Source organism: Bison bison, unplaced genomic scaffold (genome assembly GCF_000754665.1).
Source record: "Bison bison bison isolate TAMUID 2011002044 unplaced genomic scaffold, Bison_UMD1.0 scf7180017864088, whole genome shotgun sequence".
Classification (NCBI taxonomy): domain Eukaryota; kingdom Metazoa; phylum Chordata; class Mammalia; order Artiodactyla; family Bovidae; genus Bison; species Bison bison.
The window spans coordinates 216,635-238,774 of record NW_011494660.1 but is presented as its reverse complement, the minus strand read 5'-3'; the positions used below and the strand labels follow the sequence as shown (position 1 = coordinate 238,774).

The 22,140-nt window shown below is 50.7% G+C and overlaps 1 protein-coding gene across 1 annotated transcript in view; it reads right to left on the bottom strand.

Moving 5' to 3' along the window:
• Nucleotides 1-22,140, bottom strand: part of MYO7B (myosin VIIB) — an 80,987-nt gene that overhangs the window by 48,030 nt on the left and 10,817 nt on the right. The window contains 10 exon segments of the mRNA XM_010837957.1: nucleotides 1,840-2,003; nucleotides 6,264-6,399; nucleotides 6,980-7,190; nucleotides 11,008-11,150; nucleotides 11,442-11,561; nucleotides 13,000-13,076; nucleotides 15,515-15,668; nucleotides 17,132-17,245; nucleotides 19,395-19,537; nucleotides 20,526-20,647. Coding sequence (XP_010836259.1) covers nucleotides 1,840-2,003; nucleotides 6,264-6,399; nucleotides 6,980-7,190; nucleotides 11,008-11,150; nucleotides 11,442-11,561; nucleotides 13,000-13,076; nucleotides 15,515-15,668; nucleotides 17,132-17,245; nucleotides 19,395-19,537; nucleotides 20,526-20,647 — 1,384 coding nt within the window.

Genomic DNA, 22,140 nt, shown 5'->3' with positions numbered 1-22,140 from the left:
TCCATTCGTTTAGCATAGGTTCCCCAAGTGCCTACTGTGTGCAGGTACCCAGGAGACACTGGGAACCCAAAGGCAAGTAGAGCTGGGCAAGCCTCCTGTCTAGGAGTGGGGACCCCAGAGTGAGATGCACCAGGGTGAGGAGACAATGTCAATTTTTACCTTGCCATTCTACATTTTTCAGTTTTTGTATAGATTTTGTATGCTCTTTTTGAATGTTATGTACTGTACATTGTAAGCATTACTGTAAATGTACACAGTATTTTTTTAATGTATTAAAATGATGGATGCAAGAGAAAACAAAAAACCCAGGCCAAGAGTGCGTAAGCGGGTGCTCAGTCACTTCAGTCACGTCCGATTCTGTGAACCCATGGACTGTAGCCCACCGGGCTCCTCTGTCCATGGGATTTCCCAGGCAAGAATACTGGAGTGGGTGGCCACGCCCTCCTCCAGGGAATCTTCCCAACCTAGGGACCGAACCCTAGTCTCCTGCGTCTCCTGCATTGCAGGTGGATTCTTTATCGCTAAGCCACCGGGAAAGCCTTGGGCCAAGAGTAGTGTGTGCTTTTGTGCCATACTGATCTTGGTGATGCTCCTTGATCAAACTTTTTCCAAGGTCAAATGCGCTTGGCAAACATATGTACTGCCAAATTGCATCAGTCTGGAGACTCAAATTCATGGTTTAACGCCTCTGAGAATAGGATGCAATCCCTGGCAGGTATAACAATGGGCAGCATTCTCCTGGGTTTAAAATAATGCATTTTCCTCCTGTTCCGGCTCCCTGAAACCTGTGGACATGCCTTGGAGGCCCTACAGGGCCAGGACCAGGCTGTGCTCCGGCCTCAGCTGTGGAGTCCAGCCTGGCTCCACGAGGGCAGAGGATGTGGCTCAGCTTCAGCTGGTTCCAGACCTGGGTAGTTCCTGCAAGCCTCATAGCTCCTTGGTGCCTCTCTGGGCTGGCTCTGCATGTGGTCATGCTGTGGGCCCTGGGCACTAAAGTGTTAGGAGCTCCTGTGGGGGTGGGGGTGGGGTGCCTCAGTGTGGACTACAGCATGGAGTAGGGGGAGGGAGGTTCCTATGCCTGCACCCACAGTTCCTGTGCCAGTGTGCCGACCCCGTCTCCCAGCCCAGGGGTTAGGGAGCTCCTCATCAGATGACCGACAGGGCTCTTCTGGAACAGTCACTGTTAAGGGGTGAAGGGAGACCCCCACCCTGCCAGGATGTCCTAGGCTGCTCTGAGGTGCACCAGGGGCTCTCTGCCCCCTCCTCTCTGGTCAGCAGGCCCAGCGCTGTTGCCACCACACCACACACACCCCACCTACCCACACCCACACACCCACAAAACACACAAGTACTCCACATATCACACACACACCACACCACACACACACCCCACCTACCACACACACCCCCACAGAATACACAAGTACCCCACATACCACACACACACCACACACACACAGCCCACGTACCACACACACACACCCACAAAACACACATGTACCCCACATACCACACACACACACACTCTACATACCACACACACACACATACTAGACACCACACAAAGCACACATATATACCACATACACCACACCCCCCCCATAAAACATACACAGAGACCAATATAGAAAGAAATAACACAAACAAACTCAGCGAGCCCTACAGAGACCACTGCTCACTGGAAGCAGGCAGAGCCCCGTGCTCCCGCCCCTGGGCACTACCCCCACAGTACCTCAGCCCCTTTGCAGTCACCTCTGCACCCCAGACTCCAGGCAGCGGGGCTTCTCCATGCCTGTCTGCCCCCCAGGCCCTGGGCAGAGCAGGGCCACCAGAGCCCACCTTGAATTGCTGGCTGCTCGACTTCACCCGGACGATGCTTCCAGGGCCCCGCCTGCTTTCCTCCGACTCCAGCCCAAATATCTCCCGCAGGAACTTGTTTTGGGAGGAGTGGACCAGGGCGAGGATGTCCCTGTTCAGCACATCCCGATTCTTCTCCAGGAAGCCTGTGGGGAAGCAGAGCCCCCAGCCCCCGCCAGCTCAGACCGGGGAGGGGAGGGTGAGGCGCAGGCAGAAGGCCACCATGCCCACCTCCATCTCCCCACGTCTTGGCATCCAGTGCCTCCGCTCAGCACCAAGTCATGTCACATCCACACCCTGCAGCCCCCACAACCCACCATCCCCACCCCAAACTCCCCCATCCAAGCTTGCACCCCACCCTGGGGGTCTCCTCTCCCCTAGTACCTGTGCCCCACCCCACGGGTCTCCCCTCTCCTGATGGCCTATGGCCCCCAAGAGATCTCTGGGGCGTTCTTCCCTTCTAAGCCCTCCAGGATAATGCTGGCTTGTGCTTCAAGGACAGCTCGAGCGTCATCTATTCCGGGAGGCCCTACTGACCCACATGTGGCTCCCACCTGCGCCGTGTGGCCCTTCACCTTGGCCCTGTCATTCAGCTCAGGGAAGCCTGAGGCCTTCCCATCTGTTCTGTCAGCCGCAGCTCCCCGGGTGGACTACGGGTGGGAGCGAGCCCCTTCCCCTCAACATCCTGGCCCTCCCAGCCCCCACCGTCACTCCCGCGTCCACGTAGGAGCCCACTAGCAGCACAGCAGACGGACTGTGCAATCATTGTGCGGTTTGGACCTCCCGAGGGTGGAGCCTGTGGATTCTCGTCAGGGCTCTGAATTTCTGGGGAACCCTGGGCAAATCTGATTGAGCCAACTGCTTGTCTACATAAGGGAGCAAAACAGAAGAGAAGGAAAAGGAGAAAGCGAAGAAGGCTGCCCAGCCCCGTAACTTCCAAAAATCTGGCAACCTGGTTGCGTCCAGGGAGCTTGCAATCTGGACACTCCTGCTGGGAGGCCCACCCTTCCCCAGCAGCCTGTCTGAAAAGGAGCAGCTGCTTCACATGTCCCTGTGGAACCAGCAAGGGGGAGAAATCGCTGTTTTGCTCTTCCTGAAAGCCCAAAATGGGGAAAGGAAAGAAATTAAACATGACTTGGCTTCCTGGCTTCAAGGATAGGGGGCAGGGGTAGGTGACTTGCTGATTATGAGGTCCTAAAATGTATTTCTTTCCTCATTATAAGTATAAACTGCATTGGTCTTGGAACTGAATGTGTGCCCACAGGCAGTGTGTGCACATACACGCGAGCACTTGCGTGAATGCACATGTGCAGGCACATGCGTGGGCCTGGACCCAGTAGGTTTGGGAATGAAGCATGTCTGCCGCTCACTAAGGAGACCCTGAGGGCCTGGGTGCCCCAAGGCCCTTCTCTAGCAACATGCTAGAGTCGGAGGGCCCTCCAGCTTAAGGAGTGAGACTCTAGAAATTAGGGAGGGGCTGTGTATGGGCTGAGCTGTTTGCCCCCCAAATCCATATGCTGAAGCTCTAATCCGTAGTACCTCAGAATGTGTGTGGAGAGAGGGCCTTTGAAGAGGTCAGGGAGGTAAAATAAGGCTGTTAGGGTGGGCCTTAACCCAGTCAGAGTGGTGTGCTACAAGAAGAGGAGATTAGGACACAGACACGCATGGGAACAAGAGAGACGCCAGGGAGAGACTTCAGAAGGCTCCAGTCCTGCTGACGTTTGTCTTGGACGCCTGGCCTCTGGGACCGTGAGAAAATGCATCCCTGTATCTATTTGTGGAACGTTGCTATGGGAGTGTTGGCCAGGGGACACAGCGTGCGTCTGGGGATGAGTGGACAGCCCATCTTCCCTCCCGCCGTGGGAGAGAGTGGACCTGTCTGAGGCAGGGCATGGAACGGCAAGAAGAAGGCGCCAGAGGATGGTTGCTTCTCAAAACCAGGCCAGACGATGACTGGGGGCCTGCTGAAGGCTGCACCCCACAAGCGCCTGACTCCAACTTGTCTTCTCCCTTTAAGTCACCCCTTTTTAGTGGGGTGCTCTGTGCATGCCTGCACAGCCTCGTGTGGGGTCTGGGAAGGCCATGTCAATGGTGGAAGAGGAAGCTTGATTCCCTCTCTGCCAGCAGGTGCTATGAGAGGGGAACACTGGACCAAGAGCTCAAACCGAGCCGCCCTCACCAAGCTGAGTGTGGTGACAACAAGCTTGCTTTCCCAGGCTCCAGGGCCACCTGAAGAGGAGGCTGGCACATAAGCCCCTCTCTCAGCCCTATGCTGGAAGACAGCCTTCTGCAGACGGGGCGAGCAGGCACGTGATGTTACCCTGTGCCCTTCCAGGCTTAGACAGAGCCTCCCAGCCCCAGGTGCTTTTGGGGGGGTGATTGAGGCACACCTGGGCCCAAACCTCCCCCCACCCCATCCCCGCCAAAAGACAGAGTAATGGGCTTAGGTCATGAAGATAGCAGAGCACTGAAAAACACCCAGCAGGCTCAGTTTCCAGGAGCATTAATGGAATTCTGTGCTCCGAAAGCCTAGAAAGAAGCGACCTTACTCTTAGCATACATGGAAGTTGCAGTTCACTTCAAAAACTAAAACTTGGCCTTGAGTAGCCCACGGAGGTTGATGTGCTCAGTGTCTCTGTGTTCTGGAATTCTGAAGTCCCACTAGCTCTGGGCTCCCCCTTTTGGAAAAGCCCCAAAGCCAGGATCTGGTGGGAGTTATAAAGGAGCCCCCCCTTACCTCCTCATTTCTCCAACAGAAATAATCCCCTGGTCTCGGAACACCTCCCTTCCTCCATGTGAAAACAGCAGCCCCTCCTGCTGCCTTGTCCCTCCACCTGAAAAGTGTACTTGGAGCATCCCTGACTCCAAGCTTCCAGTTAGACCACAGTAGCCCCTCAGTTCTCCTTACAAGCCACACAGAGTCACCCTCTGGCTTCCCGCCTCATTTTCCTGATCACAGCACCCACTGGCCACCTCTCCCATTTTTCTAAGCACACCAGCAGCTTGACCACCTCAGCCCCTTATTTCTCTAATCAGAACTAGGCTTGGGACTTCCCTGGTGGTCAAGTGGTTAAGAATCCACCTGTCAATGCAGGAGACATGGGTTATATCCAGGGTCCAGGGAGATCCCAAACGCTATGGGGCAATTAAGCCCAAGCACCACAAGTACCGGGGCTTGTGAGCTCTAGGGCCCACAGGCCACAGCTACTGAGCCCTAGTGCTGCAGCTACTGAAGCCCTTGCTCCCTAGAGCCTGTGCTCCGCAACAAGAGAAGCCCCCACACTGAGAAGCCCTCACACCACACTGCAACTAGAGAGGACCCCCTGCTTGCCACAGCCAGAGAAAGCCCACGTGCAGCAATGAAGACCCAGCACTGCCAATAGATAAATAAAATCTTTAAAAACATGCCTGACCTTATCTCCACATATACACTTTCACTACCAAGAGAGTGAAAAGATATCCCAAAGAATAGGAGAAAATATTTGCAAATTCTATATCTGATGAGGTAATTACAATAAAAAAGAAAACAATTAACATGTGTTGGTAAGGAGCTGTAGGAATTGGAAACTGCATACATTGCTAATGGGAATGTAAAACGGTGCGGCCACTTTGAAAAAGTTTGGTGCTTATCCCAAAAGTTAAATAGAAATACCACATGACCCAGCAATTCCTCTCTTAGGTATGTGTCCCAAGGAAGTGAAAACGTATGTCCACATAAAAACTTGTACATGAGTGTTAATAGCAGCATTACTCATAATGGCCAAAAACATGCATCAGTTGATGAAGGGATAAACAGAAAGTGGCATATCTGTGCTGCGGACCATTGTATGCAGTGTGAAGAACCAGTACAGAAACACGCTACAGTGTGAATGAACCTTGAAAACGCCATGCCAAGTGAAAGAAGCCAGTCACAAAGGCCGCACGATGCACGATTCTGTTTATGTGAAATGTCCAGAACAGGCAAATCCACAGAGACTGAAGTTAGCAGTTGCTGGGGTTGGGGAGAATTAGGAAGCAATGAAGAAAGACTGCTAATGGGAGTTCCTTTTGTTTTTCTGAATGCAAGAATGGAGTCTTAACCTTTGGACTGCCAGGGAAGTCCCTAGTGGGGATTTCTTTTGAGGGGTGATGTAAATGTTCTAAAATTGTGGCAACAGCTACGTAAGTCTATGAATATACTAAAAAACCATTGAGTTGTAGACTTCAAATGAGTGAATTCTATGGATGTGAATTATCTCTCAGTAGAACTATTACCAACAAAACAAAACACAAACATACATGCCTGGTCCATTCCATTCCCTCTGTCCCATTGCTGGCTCTGCAAAATGACCTAGCCTTCTTTCCATGGCCTCCCTGGGGTGCTCCAGATTTGGAAGGAAGGGACTGAGGAGAGGAGCTTCACCTACCTTCTACATGGTAGTGCACCTCGCCAGCAAAGTGGGCGATGCCAAATTGGGCATCGTGGATGTTCTTGGGCTGCAGGAAGCCTTTGTTGTTAGCGTGGACACTCTTCAGTTTTTGCAGCAAGGTGGTATCTGTCCCCTGGAAGAACGGATGCCCTATGGGCCGAGGACCCACAGCCCAGCCACTGGGTACACCCCCAGGTCTCAGGGGCTCCCTCAAAGGGCAAAGCAACTGGGTTCAGAATGACTGAGGGCCTTTCTACAGACAGCAAGAGGATGTGTCAGGGGCAGGGGTTTGTTCCCTGAGTGAGGGCCGAGGCAGGACGAGAGGCTGCCAGCTCGCTGGCTGTAGCCTTCCCCGGGAGCAGAGCATCTCCTTTCTCTGGATCAGAGCTCTTACTGACTCCCTGAGAGTCCATCTCCCCAGAGACATGCAGAGTCCCCCAAAGCAAGAAGGAAAGTGTTGCCTCGTCTTGCACTCCATGCAGCCCTTGGCCCACAAGGCTCAACTAGCCCTCTCCGGGGGTGTGTTCCTGAATCTAAATAATCTATGCTGAGGAGCAGAAGTGAGGGCAGACTCAGGTGCCTTCCTCCAGGAGGCGAGCCTTGAGGGAGAGGGAGGCTGGAAGGCGGGGGCTCCTCTGCCAGCCCCCGTGGTTTCCGGGCAGTGGAGTTTCCCAGGCAAGGGGTCTCCCCCGAGGTGGGCAGGCCCAGGGCACCTGTGGGAAGCGGCTCTCCTCATCCAGGAGGGAGATGACGCTCATGGGCTTGAGGGCCAGCAGGTCCAGGGTAGGCCGGTTGTCAGTGTAGTGAATGTAGTCCCAGGCGATGCTCTCCGCGCGGTACTCCTCCTGCTCCACGGTGAACACGTGCTGCACGAACAGCTGCTGCAGGTGCTCGTTGGCCAGGTTGATGCAGAGCTGCTCGAAGCTGCAGGCACAGCACCGCCCCAGGGGGGCAAGGTTGGCCTGGCTGCCACTGCAGCCAACACCTGGCACACAGCCCCACACATGTGTACCCACAGAACACACCCCCAAACACCATACAGGCCGACAGATAGCCTCCCTCTTCCCCTGCCTCTGCCTCCATCCCCTCCTCCATCCCACAGCAAACAGATTCAGAGAAATGTGGAGGCTGCACTTAGCATCAAGCCCTGACTTTGACTCCATAAGGTCCCCAGCAGGATCCTCTGCCAAACTAGGCTGTCCTGACATGGAGACAATCTCTGGGGGCCAAGGGTCCAGTAGCCACCCTGCCCCATGGGCAAGTGGCTTGGGTATTAAGACAAGCTTCTGGAGACCCGTCATTGATGGCTGGGCTCCTCTGCATCAGTCAGACATACCCCTTTCCCCTCCCCGAGTCCTCCCACTCGCTCTTCCTCCTGGGCTCCATTTCACCTCCTGAAATGGCCCCTCCACTCATCACCCCGGCTCAGGTCAGAAACCAGGCCGTCATACCTGACACCTCTCCCTCATTCCCAACTCCAACCCGTTGCCAAAGTCCGGCTGCGCTCTCTCCAACACAGCGCCTAACCTGTTTACTTCTTTTCACTCCCACTGCTGCTCCCTTAATCCAGGTCACCCTCTTTCTCACCTGGAGTGCAATAACAACCGCCTCATGGCTCTCTCTGCCTCCAGCCTCACCCCTCCAACCATTCTCTGTGGCCACCAGACAGAGGTTTCGGACGTGCAGAGCAGGGACCTGCTCTCCCTCTGCCTTGAATCCTTGTGGACCTGAGCTCCCATTATTTTCATGATCCAGACAGACAGTGACACAGTGGAAAGCCTGCCCAACACAGCCAGGGAATGGACGCAGGGGACTCTGTGAGTGATAGTCGCTCAGCCATGTCTGACTCTTTGTGACCCCATGGACTACAGCCTGCTAGGCTCCTCTTGTTCATGGAATTCTCCAGGCAAGAATACTGGAGTGAGTTGCCAGCTCCTTCTCCAACAGGGCGCCCTGCCCTTCTCTAATTCTAAGTCTTCACACATGTGAGACCCTCCTTTCTCTGACCTGCTCTTTTGGTTCATCCTTTGGGTCTCACTTAGGCATTTCTTCCTCAGGATGGGTTGCCCATTTATGCAAAACCTTATGGTTCCTCAGGCTGGTTGTTCAGGTCTGTTAACCCAAGAGAGTTAACACACTGCCTGGACATCGTGGAGTGATGCTGTAGCCATCAGCGATTGCAGCCACCCCGGACAATGAGCCCTGAGGGAACTCAGGACGGAGACCAGGAATACTGGCCACCTAGCAGTCATCAGACTGCCTGTGTGCTCAGTCACTCAGTCACGCCCAACTCTTTGAGATCCTTTGGCCTGTAGCCTGTCAGGCTCCTCTGTCCATGGGATTTTCCAGGCAAGGATACTGGAGTGAGTGGCCATTTCCTCCCCTAGGGGATCTTCCTGACCCAGGAATCGAACCCACGTCTCCTGCATGCAGGTGGATTCTTTACTGCTGAGCCATTGGGGATGCCCCATTAGATTGCAGCCACTCACAACAGTAGAGCTTGAGGAAACTCAGGATGTGAAAACACAGAATGCTGGCCCCAGATATCTGAGATTCATATCAAAGGAATGATTTCAGTGAACCCAGACTCTTGCATCTTTCCATACACAGAAAAGTGCCAAATACCTTAACTTGGGATATCTAGTTTTCTTTTATTAACAATAATCTTTTGATGTTCTACCTGCCCTTTGTTGCAAAAAAACTCCTATATATCCTGGCTCTACCCTCGCCTCCTCGGAGCATTTTTCTCAGAATTATTTGAGATGCTGTCTCCTTGGCCTGAAGTTCTAGGAATGTCTGCTGAATAAAACACAAGTCTCAACTTTTAGGTCATGCACTTTGTTTCAGTTGACAAGAGTACTCGGTGCACCCTTGCAGAAGGCAGTTCGGGTAAGTGACTGGGTGCTGAGTGACATGGCCCTGCTCCTTCAGGTGGCCCCCAGACTGCAGCTCTGCCACAAACCCAGCTTGTGGCTTCTTCACAGGGGGTGGAGGGGAGGGCGTCCCTTAATAAATGGCCAGATCCCCTAAAATAAACTACTCATCCAGCTCCACAGTAGCCAAAGATATGCTTGGTCTGCTTAGCTGCCCCTCTCAGGGCCAGAAACCAATGATCAGAATCATTTTTTGTTTTTCTGCTCCTTAGAGCTTCTATCATGTTGGGCTGAGTTCTGCCAGCCCTGCCCCATTCCACCTGCCCATGGTGAGCTGGTCCTAGGAGCCTGCAATCCCAATGTGCATGCACTCAGAATGGCTTGCATCTTGACCAAGGGGCCTTCTCAGCCTTCAGCTAGAGACAGGGCCTTGGGCAGGGGCATGCCAAGGTCAGGACAGCCCTTTGGCACCTCTGACAGTGCCCGGAGACCTCCACTTGGGACTGAAACCAAGCAGAACCCTGTGGGGCCCTCCTGAATACAAAACTCCCTCCTTGTCCCCCATTTCTTATTTGTAGCAAAAGGCTTTAGTCTCCTATGACATCTCTGAGTCCTAAGAGCAGACTCAAGACCAATTAGAGAAGTGAAGAAATGCCGTCAAGAAGCAATAGTGCAGTGATAAAACAGAGTCCTAGTTCTTCCTCAAGGGATCTCTTAGAGTTGTTTGCAGAAACTAAGACCCCTGCCCAGGTGGAGTATGGTGACTACGTGCTGGTCACAAGCATGTAGACCCCAGACTGGTTGGAACCAGATGTGGATGATTAAGATTCCCTAAACATCACCCCATTACCTCACCACCAACCAATGAGAAGAAAGTCCACAAGCTGATTGTGTACCCTGTGACTCTCACTCCTAAAACTGCCTTTAAAAAACTTTACTTGAAAGCCATCAAGGAATTTGGATTTTGAGCTGCCTCAAATTTGGATGAACTGCCTGCTCTCCTTCTCGGCCCTGCAATAAGTGTTGTGCTTTGCTTCACCACACCCTGGTGTCAGTACACTGGCTTTGGTGTACTTTGGGTGAGCAGACCTGAATTCCATTTGGTAATGGAACTAGGCCTAGGCTCTGTCTCACCGATGCTTTAAACGAGCCAGGCTCACGTTGGGAAGCTAGGTTGCACTTCCTGCTTGCTTGTCCCCCGTCCTTGTGTCCTCTTCTGGCCCTTTGATGATACTTCCGCAGAGCATCACCTGCCCTCGTCCAGCTCCACGGCCTGGCTCCCCTTGCTGCCTCTGTCTACTTCCACCCCAGTCTTCATCGCAGTCTTCGCTGGGAATTACTTTTCTGACCTGCTTCATTTCTCTAGCTCTTCAGCCTCCAGGCTGGGACACTGGGTCAGAAGTGTCCTGCCTCACCTTACCCTTGTCAGACTGAAAAATTGGGGATGGGCCACAAATCCCCTGCCTTCCCCATCACCTAGTATGATAGCCCACCCAAGGATGCAGTCACATTAGTGTCACTGATTTCCACTTTCGCCTTAACCACACGTGATAATTCACTCTAGTTTGTGAGAAGGAAGAGTGGATAGCTCGAGATGGGCAATGAGTGCTGGAGTGTCAGCCTGACTCTCATGATGCTCTTAGCTATATGGCCTTTTCTAGACATCTTGTGGATGCCAGGGGATGAGCGTGGACTGCCTCACTGAGGAAGGACACAGTCTTGCTGAGGGACTCACCCTGGCGTCTGTGAGCGGAGGCGAGGCCCTGCTCCCAGCCAGTCTGGGGAGGAATGGCTGAGTTCCAGTTGGCTCAGGGAGGACCTAAGCTTATCTCTCATTTTTCTGAAAACAGGTGCGGGGACCTCCATACCTATTTTTCTGGAAGTTTTCAAAACCAAATATGTCCAGGAGGCCGATTGTCCTTTGCACATTTTTGGGGTCCTGGGCAGGTGGGGTGAAGATTGCAGCATTGATCTTCTTGACAATCCACAGGAAGAGATGCCCATAGATGCCCTGTAGAGACATGGGTAGAACCCACAGGCTTTGATGCACGAGAGGAAGGCGGCTGCTTTCTCCAAGTTTACCTGGAAAGGCCGCAGGCACACTGGACCAACTGAGGGAGATCACCCCTACTTTACGGCAAGAAACCACCCTGGAGAGCCTGGGCAGCCCATGGTCACCAGCCAGGGGACTGGCAGAGTCAGGACTTGCCCAGCTCTCTGCCCTTTCCTGCTGTCCACTCACCAGGCAAGGAGCTACACTCAATACCTAGACATGTAGGCCCCTTCTCCCACAGCTCTGCACCTTGACAAAGGCGTCCCTCCGGTCTGCAGCCTGAGTGATGTTCAGGGGCCTGGTGACAAACTCCCCTCGGATGATGATGGAGTGCTTGATAAGACAGTCTCGGAGGGCCTGGTCCTTCACCTGGAAGGTAGGTAGGGGCTGGCATCACAGCTGATAGAGCAGGGCCTGGTGCCAACATGCTCTCTCATAACCAAACATCCCGTGCCCAAATCTTGAGGATGGGAGATGCCTGTGACTAGGACCAGAGTCAGGATGCTGGCAGGACTGGTCCAGCGTCAGTCTGAGCACAGGGATATCAGTGTCAGGGAAGGATGCGCCAGTTGGGTGGGCCCTGAGCGTGCTGGCTGCTTGGTTGACCAGTCTTGTGCTGGTCTCCTGGTACTGGGCCCACCATCCGGTGGACCCTGGAAAACAGTGGCCATGGAGGACTCTGAGGCCTGGCCACTGACATCTGAATACACCTCAACCAAAGGCACTCCTGCCTGGAATCTGGAGGCCCAAGTTAACAAGAGGAGTCTGGATGAAGTGCCTCCCACATGCAGAGAAGACTTGGCTGGCAAACCCCCAAGGTTTCTAAGAACCCTGTGACCACATGAAAAACATTAGCAGCAAAATGTGTCTACCTAATGTGATTGCCTTCCCCCCCCCTTTGATTCTATTAATTTCCCACTGAACCTGTTAGTGGGGTGTGATTACAAAGTCCCATCACTTGTCCTCCAAGTCAAGGCTCTATTTGATCTCTTTAATAATGTGCAGGGGAAACTTCCCTGGTGGTCCAGCGGTTAAGACTCCGTGCTTGCAATGCAAAGGACACAGGTTCTATCCCTCATTGGAGAACTAAGATCCCACATGCTGTGTGAAAGTGAAAGTGTCAGTCGCTCAGTCATCTAGCTCTTTGCAACCCCATGGACTATAACCCACCAGGCTCTTGTGCCCATGGAATTCTCTAGGTGAGAATACTGGAGTATGTTGCCATTTTCATCTCCAGGGGATCTTCCTGACCCAGGGATTGAACCTGAGTTTCCTGCATTGCAAGTTATACAGAAAGTACAAGTATTAGCAGTCACAGCCTAAATGCCTACAGGGCCAGCAGGTGTGGCAAAGCCAAAAAATAACAACAGCAGAAATAACACGCAGGGGGAATGGTCTGAGTACATTCCGTCAGCCCAGAAGAGCACAACTCATGGAGAAGCCCTGGGGACCAGGATATGGGGCGAGGATGTCTTGCTGTATAGGCATCAGATTGGTTGAGTGGGGACAACCTGGGGAATGGGTGAGGTAGAAAGTTGAGCAAAGGCCCTGGAAGAGCAAGAAGGTCAGGGAAAGGGCAAGAAACACATGTTCAAGCCAAACTGATCATTTCCAGGACTTTGTTAATGATTAGTTCCACGGGCCTGATTCCCATGCCTAGGGCCTGCAGTGCTCCACAGGGGAGTTGGAGGTGAAAGGGTGAGCGAGAGCCTGGGAGGCAGGAACTGGAGACTGGCAAGGGCTGCCAGCCCAGGCCCTGGGGCTGCTCACAAAAGAAGGAGGCTAGCGGACAGAAGAGCAGAGTTACCTCCAGTAACTTCATCACAGTAGGAAAGGCAGGGGTCTCCATCACATCAGAGGAGTCCAGGTTCTCAAAGACCGCAGCTGCAGAGAGAAGCAATTGACCCTGAGAGGCAAAGTGGCCTGAAGGGACGGGACAGAGGCCCCGGGGAGGCTGTTCCAGATGCATGGCTCAGAGACAGCCATCCCTGGGTGCCAGGCACTGCCTCTCCCAGGCCCCCTCTGAGAACCATGGCCTCTCTGGGGACAATCAACACTTTGCTTCTAACCACTGTTCACAGGGTATGTCCCCCGCTGCCCAGATTGAGATCCTGACTCAAAGGGGAGTAGGAAGCTATCAGAGGGAGAAGTCTGGTGCCAGTGGGGCAGGTGGAGTCTATCAAGGGAGAGGAAGACCCATTGGTCTCCTTCCATCCACTCTGCTGTCCTTAGAAACCCAGGTGTGTTCATGCATTCAGCAAAGGAGGAAGCAGGGCCCAGCTCTGCAAGTCTCCTGACCCACCTCCTGGTTCAATCCCTCCCCTTTGAGTCCCTCCCTTTAGGGCCGCTGAGCTGCAGGGACGGAAGAAAGCTGTTTCTGTCATTTTTTTTCCTTCTTTAGACTTACAAATTATAAACTAACGCGTATGGATAAGAAATGCATAAAATCCAAAGGTATGTTATAAAGGATAATTATTATGTCAATATTGTGAATCAACCACTAAAGCCAAACCCAGAGCTTCACGAACAGCCGGGGCCTCCCACGACCTTTCCTGCTCAGACCAGTTCCTCCACCGAAGGCAGTATTCTCCTGACTACCACAGAAACCACTTCCCTGGTTTTTCCTTATCTTTTTACTACCTATATGTTAATCCCTGTTGTTGTTCAGTCTCTCAGTCGAGTCTGACTCTTTGTGACCCCACGGACTACAGCATCCCAGGCCTCCCTGTCCCTCACTGATTTAACCACTAAGCTGCATTTAATTTTACCCGTTTACTTATGTGTCATCTAACTACCTGCATTCCTTTGTAGCATTTCATTAAAAAAAAAAATGTTTATTTATCTATTTTTTGCCATGCCGGGTCTTGGTTGCTGCACCGGCTTTTTCTCTAGTTGCAGAGAGTGGAGGCCACTGTCTAGTTGCAGCGTGTGGGCTTCTCTTGCTGCGGTTCCTGGGCTTTAGGGCACAGGCTCTAAAGCTGTATTTTAGTTGCCCCGCAGCATGTGGGATCTTCCCAGATCAGGGATCGAACCTGAGTCTCCTGCTTTGGCAGGCAGATTCTTTACCACTGAGCCACCAGCGAAGCCCTGTAGCATTTAATTTTATCTGTGTTTAAATTTTGTGTGTGAGCTCTCTGCGTTCTTTTGCCTGGTTTCATCTCCTCAACATCACATTTGGTAGTATTCCACGTCCTGACGCGCCCTGCTTGTCAGCACCCCTTTTTACCAGCAGAGGTGCCCGGTTTGGTGGATAGATTACATGGTCACCCAGCGACAGCTTGCTGGAGTAGATTTCCTTATATGATCTGAGATAGTGGTTCATGTTTTCTACATGAATACCCAATTGCTCTGGAAGAGTTTATTGAAAAGCCTGCCTTTTCCCCACTGCTGTGTGAGTTGGTGTCTTTCATTAGCTCTAGAGCCAGCCATAATCTCTTCAAGTGTTGTTTAAGTCCCAACCCTCTCTTATCCTTTAGAACTCTAATTAAATGTATTCTACATCTTCTCACTCTATCTTTGAGGTCTCCTACTCTGTCTTTTATATTTTCCATCTTTAAAAAAATATTTACTTATTTATTATTTGGCTGTGTTGGGTCCTTTAGTTGTGGCGTGTGAACTCCTAGTTGCCATGTGAGACCTAGTTCTCTGACCCAGGATCGAACCTGGAAACTCTGGATTGGTAACATGGAGTCTTAGCCACTGGGCCACTAAGCAAGTTCCTATTTTCCATCTTTCTTGCCTTTCCATGCTGCACACACAGTTTCTCTTTCCCTTTAGAACTCTAATTAAATGTATACTTTATCTTCTCATTGTATCTTCTAGGTCTCCTATTTTCTCTTTTATATTTTCCATCTTTTTTGTCTTTCTGTGCTGTACACACAGTTTTTTTCTGACCTTTTCTCCTTTTTCACATTATAAAACTGGTGGTTAAACTCATCCATAGAGTTCATTTTGGTTTTAACATTTTTAACTTTAGAATTTTGATGTGGTTCACTTTAAAATCTGTAATGTCACTTTTTTATACTTTGCAGCTTGCAAGTTCATGCATGGCTTTGCTTACTCCAAGTTGTTTACTCTTTGGGTTTCCAGCCAAAAGTTAGGGATGATTGATCGATACCCTCACCTTTGGAGGGCCCTAAGCTTTGGCATCTTCCCCCTAACTCCACAAGACCTCCAAAATTACAGCTATAATTCCTAATGCACTTTTCCAGCACGTTGTGACTTTGATGGGTCCTTTGGATGAGAACCCACAGGGATTTCTTCCTCCTCTCATCCCCATTTTTCCTCCCCAGGGGGTGTACTTTGGGTGGAAGCAGCATTACCCATGAACTCCACATTCCCCAGGTGGAGAATAGTGGCCAGCAGCTTGCTGAGGTCCCAGTTCTCCGAGTCAGAGAACATGAGTATCTTCATGGCCGAGCGGACGTGGGCATAGTCCTTGGCATCATTGCGCCCCTCACAGGAAGTACAGTTCCCCTGAAAGATTGAACACATCAGCTTTGGGGGGCCTTCTCCACTGTAGGGCCAGCAAGGCAGGGATGTATCAGGGACTCAGCCAAAGGCCCCTGGTAAGTGATACTTCACTGGCTCTGGGTGGGTCCCATGGGACCACCTGGAGGACCACACTCATAAAATACACAAAGGTATTTCAAAAGGCAGAATTATGGTGATATAGACCCAGAATTCTATAGTAGCTTGATAGCTGTGTGGCCATAGCTAAGTCACTCAGTTTCTCTGAGCCTCTGCTTGTCAACCATCCATGGTAATGCCTGCCTCAGTCTCTCAGGGGAATACCTTGGGTTAATTCCTTTAACAAACACCTTCTAAGGCTCACTGTGTGTCAGACCCTGGGGTACTTACTGGGAATTCATTAATGGAGAGAGCGGGCCCTGTTCTGCATGCTGTTGCATCCAGGAGAGGAGGCAGAAAGATTATGTCATAGGCTTTTACAGACGCTGAGACAAAAGGGGGCTTGGCCAGCCCTCCTGGGAACTGGGGAAAGGCTTCCTGGAGGAGGCACCTGAGCTGGTTCCACAGGTTGAGCTTTATAGTAGCACAGGGAGAGAGGGTTTTGGCAGATAACAGCTTGAGTTAGGCTGTGAGATGGGAGGCAGGAAGGTTGCAAAGAGGCTGGGGTCATGTGGAGGAGGAGAGATTGGCAGATGGTGGGATCTGGAGGGACTTGGAAACCTTGCCAAGGAGCCACAAGGAACTTCCAAAGAGCTGTGACCAGGAATATGGTCTGCCAGGCGCCCTGTATGGGAGATCTGGGGGGTGGATGATAGATTGGGGCTGAAGTCTGGGGAGAGGGGGCACCCAGTAGGAAAGTAGCACCATGGTCTAGGCAAGAGATGATGAAGTCCTCAGGCACAGACAGGGGAGACAGGGGTGAGGCAGGAGAGAACGTCAAGAGGTGGATCTCATTCATTTTCTTGTCAACAATGCAAGCCCAACTTGTGAGACTGCTTGTGTGACAATGTTCCAGGCATGGGGACACAACTGAGCAAGGCCTCTGCTCTCCTGGAGTTCAAGTTCTAGGGGCACCCAGGAGGACGGTGACTGGGATGAAATGAGGCAGGGGCTACAGGGTGGCCAGGAGCCTTTTGTCCATTAGGAACCAAAGGAAGGTGAGGCTTGTGGGGCAGGACTGTAGGCTCTGCAGAAAACAAGGAAGCACATGGACAAGGGTAGGGCTCTGATGGTCAAGAGTAATCCTCTGGTGGTTGTAACGTGGATGTCAAATACAGAAGGGAGGGGTGGAGAAGGGAAAAGGGAGCCCCCAGTCCCCGCCCAGGGGCCTACCCGGAGTCTGGGCTTTTATGAGGCTGTAAACCAACGCTGAGCAAGAACTGGCCCTTCTTACTTCTTCCTCATTGTAAGAGGCAGGGCAGGGAGAGGTGGGAAGGGGAGGAGGGTCGGGGAGGGGGCAGGCGCCTCACCATGGTGAGGTAGTGGTACTCCGAGGGCGTCCCCAGGCACAGCAGCTTCTTCTCCTCGGCGCTCATCCCCAGGAGCATGCAGTAGAAGATGTGGTAGTTCCGCTCCTCCGGGGCCTGGCAGGGAGGGAGTTCAGGAGCTTGTCAGCAGCTTCCCTGAGGCTCTGGGTCCTCAGGACTGTCTCCTGGCTCCAGCCCTGTCCCAGTTTCTTGCTCCCCAGCCAGTAGGGCTCTGGCATTGACCCAAGGGATGAGCACGCCCAGTTGCTGTCCTCACTCAAGGCCAGTTCATCCTGACAGCTCCGTGCAGAAAGTCACTCCCTGGCACTTCCCTGCAGCCTGACTGCCCCCGCAGTCCAGAGTCACAGGCAAAGCAAGGTGTCAGGATTCAGATCCAGGCTCTCTGACTCAGAATTCCCAACTCTACAGTCTAGGGAAAGCCTTTCCTGGTGGCTCAGTGGCAAAGAATCTATCTGCTAATGCAAGAGATGTGGGAGACACAGATTTGATCCTCCAGGAAGATACCCCAGAGAAGGAAATGGCAACCCACTCAGTATTCTTGCCGGGGAAATCCCATGGACAGAGGAGCCTCGTGGGGTCGACTTAGCAACTGAGCAACAATAAAAACAACAAAGCTTTCCTATCACCTAGTGACCCCCAGGGACCTGACTTCCACAGGTTTACCTAGCTGGGTCTTCTGCATTTTTAAACATTATTTATGAGCACATCTCTGTTGTGAAATTCAGGCAGTTCCAAGTATAGAGTGTTAAAGGGGGAGTTTCTCTTCCCCCCGCCTTCCCACTCCTCAGACGACCTCCTCTTCTTCCTCAGAACCATTGGACGTCCTTTCTACACATCACTAGAACGTTTACTGAGAGTGCATGCATGCCTGCTCCATTGGTCGTGTCCACCTCTGCGATCCCACTTACACACCAAAAAAATTTTTTTGACGTGGACCGTTTTAAAAGTATTGAATTTGTTACAATATTGCTTCTGTTATACATTTTCTGGCCCCGAGGCATGTGAAATCTAAGCACTCTGATCAGGAATCAAACCTGCATGCCCTGTATTGGAAGATGAAGTCCCAACCTTTGGATCACAAGGGGAGTCCCTCCACCACCCCCCATCCCCACAAAATTTTTAATCTTATCATGGACAGGACTTGTCTCTGATCTGCTTTAGAAGTCTCCTGTTCATTCTGGGATGCCTCTATGAGGACCAAGTTCCATGAATTCACCAACCACTATGTGAAGAACTATAAGCTTCTGGAAAGGCCAAACTTTGGAGTCAGAGAGATTCTACCTTCTACTAGTTCTGGGATCTAGATAAGTTACCCTGGACTCGGTTTCCTCATCTATACAATGGGGACAAAGAGACCTGTCTCCGTGGTTGTTGTGAAGATCTAATGAGATAACACAGGGGAAACCCGTGGCATCAGGCAGGGGTCACTAAAGGTGAGCTTCCTTCTTCAGCTTGCCACAGTGTCCAGGTGTCTGTCTGTCCTCATACACATCTCCAGCCCCTTCAGTGGCATGGCCCCATTCTGAAACCTCATGAGCATGCATACACACACTTTAGGGGTTATACCATTACATGAGAGGAGTATCCTACCCCCAACAAGGCTGTGTTAACTCTGCTGATGTGGCTGTCATACTTTGGGGTCTTTGTCAGCCAGGACTGTCTACTTGATCTGTGGGGCACAGTGCAAAATGAAAACATGGAGAGTCTCTCTAAAAAGTTATTAAGAATTTCAAGATGGTGACAACAGAGCATTAAACCAAATGTGGGCCCATGTGAGTACGAGGCCCATGTGACGACACAGACCATACGCCACCTCATTTCCTGGCCGGCGGTCTTTTGGACTGTGTCATCTAGGTCCTTCTGACAGGGCCCCCTATACATCTGAAGACACACCCACCCCCAGATGAGGACTTACCTGGCCTCAGAATTAATTCTAATAGAGGTGAGGAGTAGTAAGCACCAAATAATGAAGGCAATTGTATAGAAGGAAATTTCAAAACAGAAAATCCTATCATTTCCTTGAATATTGGGGAAGAACCATCATTACCCAATTCTAGGGGTCCCTGGCCCATCTCAGGCCAGGGTTCAATGGCAGTGAGACAAGGCCTGTGGGAGTCCCAGGAGGAGGGAGAGAGGTATGAGAGTGATGGAAAGGAACTCTCTTGGAAGCCTCCCCCATCCCCAGACTCCTATCCTGGGGCAAGGGGAGGTTCCCCAGGACCAGGGTAGTGGGCAGAGGCCTTACCTGCCGGCAGACCCGGGATTTCTCCAGGAGAAACTGCTCGATGCGCGCCCCCTCGATCACCCCACTGGCGTTGAAGTAGATGTCAATGTACTTCCCGAAGCGGCTTGAGTTGTCATTTCGGATTGTCTTGGCATTTCCAAAGGCTAAGGGCCAGAGGATGATGCCCACGATGGGAGCAGAGAATAGAAATTTTACTTTTAGTGAGATCTTCTGGGAAGGTTTCTCAGAGGAGGTAGCTAAGCCCAGAATTGAAGGATGGGTAGGGTCACACCAGACAGTGGTGGCGGCCAAGGGTTTGCTAAGAGGAAGTCAAAGGGCAGCTAAAGGTTAGGAGGTCAGAAAGCATGAAGTGTGCTTCAGGAAGGGAAATTCGGCTGGACCATAGGATACAGGAGAAAAGCAGAGGACGATGGATGGAACCATTCCCAGGTGGGGCCAAGTAGCAAAGAACCTTCAACATGAAGCTAAGAAGTTCAGAATTAGCCCCAGGGGCAATGAGGGAAGCAGGAAGCCTCCGGAGGGAGTTTGGGTGCATTTGAGAAAGATTGCTCAGGCTGCAGGGTAGAGACTGGGCTAGAGAGGGCCGGCTTGCGAGGAGAGTGACAAGGGCTGGTACAAGCCAGGGTGTGGATAGGAGGTTAGACCAGATGGCATTTGGGTTGCAGTATGATCTGAAGTGCATTCCATAGAGCTGTTTGATGATGCGACTGCATAAAGAAAGATCTTTTTGTGCACACATCCTCACTTGTATGGGTAAATGAAAAAAAATAGAGGGTCTGGCTACTTTTATTAGCATAATACATTTGGGATTCTTCTGTGTATCAATAATCCATTCCCAGAATCTCCCAAATTGATTTTATCTTGGATTCTTTTTTAAAGGAATGCTTAAGATCCCGTGTGTGGAAAACACACCTGTGAAAGCTAATAAGGTTGTCAGTCTTTCTTTTCTGTGCTTCCTGGCAGCCACACTACCATCCACCCCATCCTTGTCTTTCGTGTCCTGGGGAATCCTGAGAAGTTGCTGAAAGTTTATGGCTCACCCTCTCCTTCTTCCCCACGAGCACCACCTGGCAGGAAGGTACCAGCCTGCAGAGCCTGGGAAGGAGGCTGGTCTGGTGGGTGACTGCTTACCTTCCAGGATGGGGTTGGCTTCCAGGACCTGCTGCTCAATCCACGAATGCTGGCCGCTGATGGTGGCCAGGAACTGCAGGATGAGCTTGGTGGTCTCTGTTTTCCCTGCCCCAGACTCGCCACTGCAAAGAGGCGTACAGGTACGTCAGTCAATGAAACAACTATTTTTCAACATCTCTTGACTCTCCTGCAAACCCACCACAGGTCCACTTTCTGAACAAAGATGCTCTCTCCCTGTGCAGAAATCCCACTGCGTCCACCCTGACATCCCCTGCTAACTTTGTGCTAGTTATTGGTGTGTTCATCTTTCCTTCTCTGCTCAACTGCACAGTCCTGCTCATATCTGCTTCATCCCAGGGTCACGGCTCAATGTTTAGTCACCTAGATGAATGAATGAGACTGGGCGATGCCACGCCCCGATGTAACCTTGTCTCCATGAGCAGCAAGGTCATGCTGGACAAAAGGGAAATGGCGTCAGTCCTTCGGGAAAGTAATCTGGCATAGTTGCAAGCCCCTTCAGAATGATGTCGCCTTTAGTCTAAAGAGTTACCTTTTGTTGACAAATTTAGTTTACCTTAAACCTAGGCATAATAAAAGTATTATATAATGTTGATGACTTAAGACATCTTAATTAGATTAGCAAACAATTATATTTATATTTAAATAAACATTATATTTAATATTGAATTTTTTTTTTTTTAGTTCACGTGAGTTTGAATTTAAATAGAGCTCATTAACTTCATATTATCTAAAAACAAAGTTGGTATATCGAAGGCAGCACTGCCAGATGTTGAGGGTTTCAGGTAAAAGATGGAATTTGCCCCAGGTTTTTGCTGAAGGGAACTGGGGGGTCCCCTGCTTGGAGTTTCCTGGAATAGGTTTTCCTTCAGTGTCAAATTTAGACTTACAATCTTTGGCTCAATGTATTCCTCTATGGCAGCGAGGGCAGATTTTTGGAGGTTTTTTATTTTTATTTTTTCCTTTTTTCTTTTTTTTTTTAGCTTTCTTAGGGCAGTCCCTTTTTAAATGGTTCTTATTTCCACATGTAAAGCATCCTTTAAAAAATAATTGTATTTTTAGTAGAATAATCTATTTTTATAATCTAAAATAATCTCTTAGTATTGGGATAACTTAAATTTCTAGAGTTGTACTAAACTAAATAATAAAAGTTTATTAAATAACTAGGTCATTTCCAAATAAAATAAGATTTTAAAACTTTAATTACTAAACATTAACTTCCTCTTACAAAAAGTTTTTCTTACAGGAAAACTAAAGATATTTTAAACTATTAATAAGTATATTATATAATGTATAATATATTGATATATATAATAAATATATATATTATAATATGATATAATAGGAGAAGGCAATGGCACCCCACTCCAGGACTCTTGCCTGGAAAATCCCATGGACGGAGGAGCCCTGCAGTCCATGGGGTCGCTAAGAGTTGGGCATGACTGAGCAACTTCACTTTCACTTTTCACTTTCATGCATTGGAGAAGGAAATAGCAACCCACTCCAGTATTTTTGCCTGGAGAATCCCAGGGACGGGGGAGCCTGGTGGGCTGCCGTCTATGGGGTCGCACAGAGTTGGACATGACTGAAGCAACTT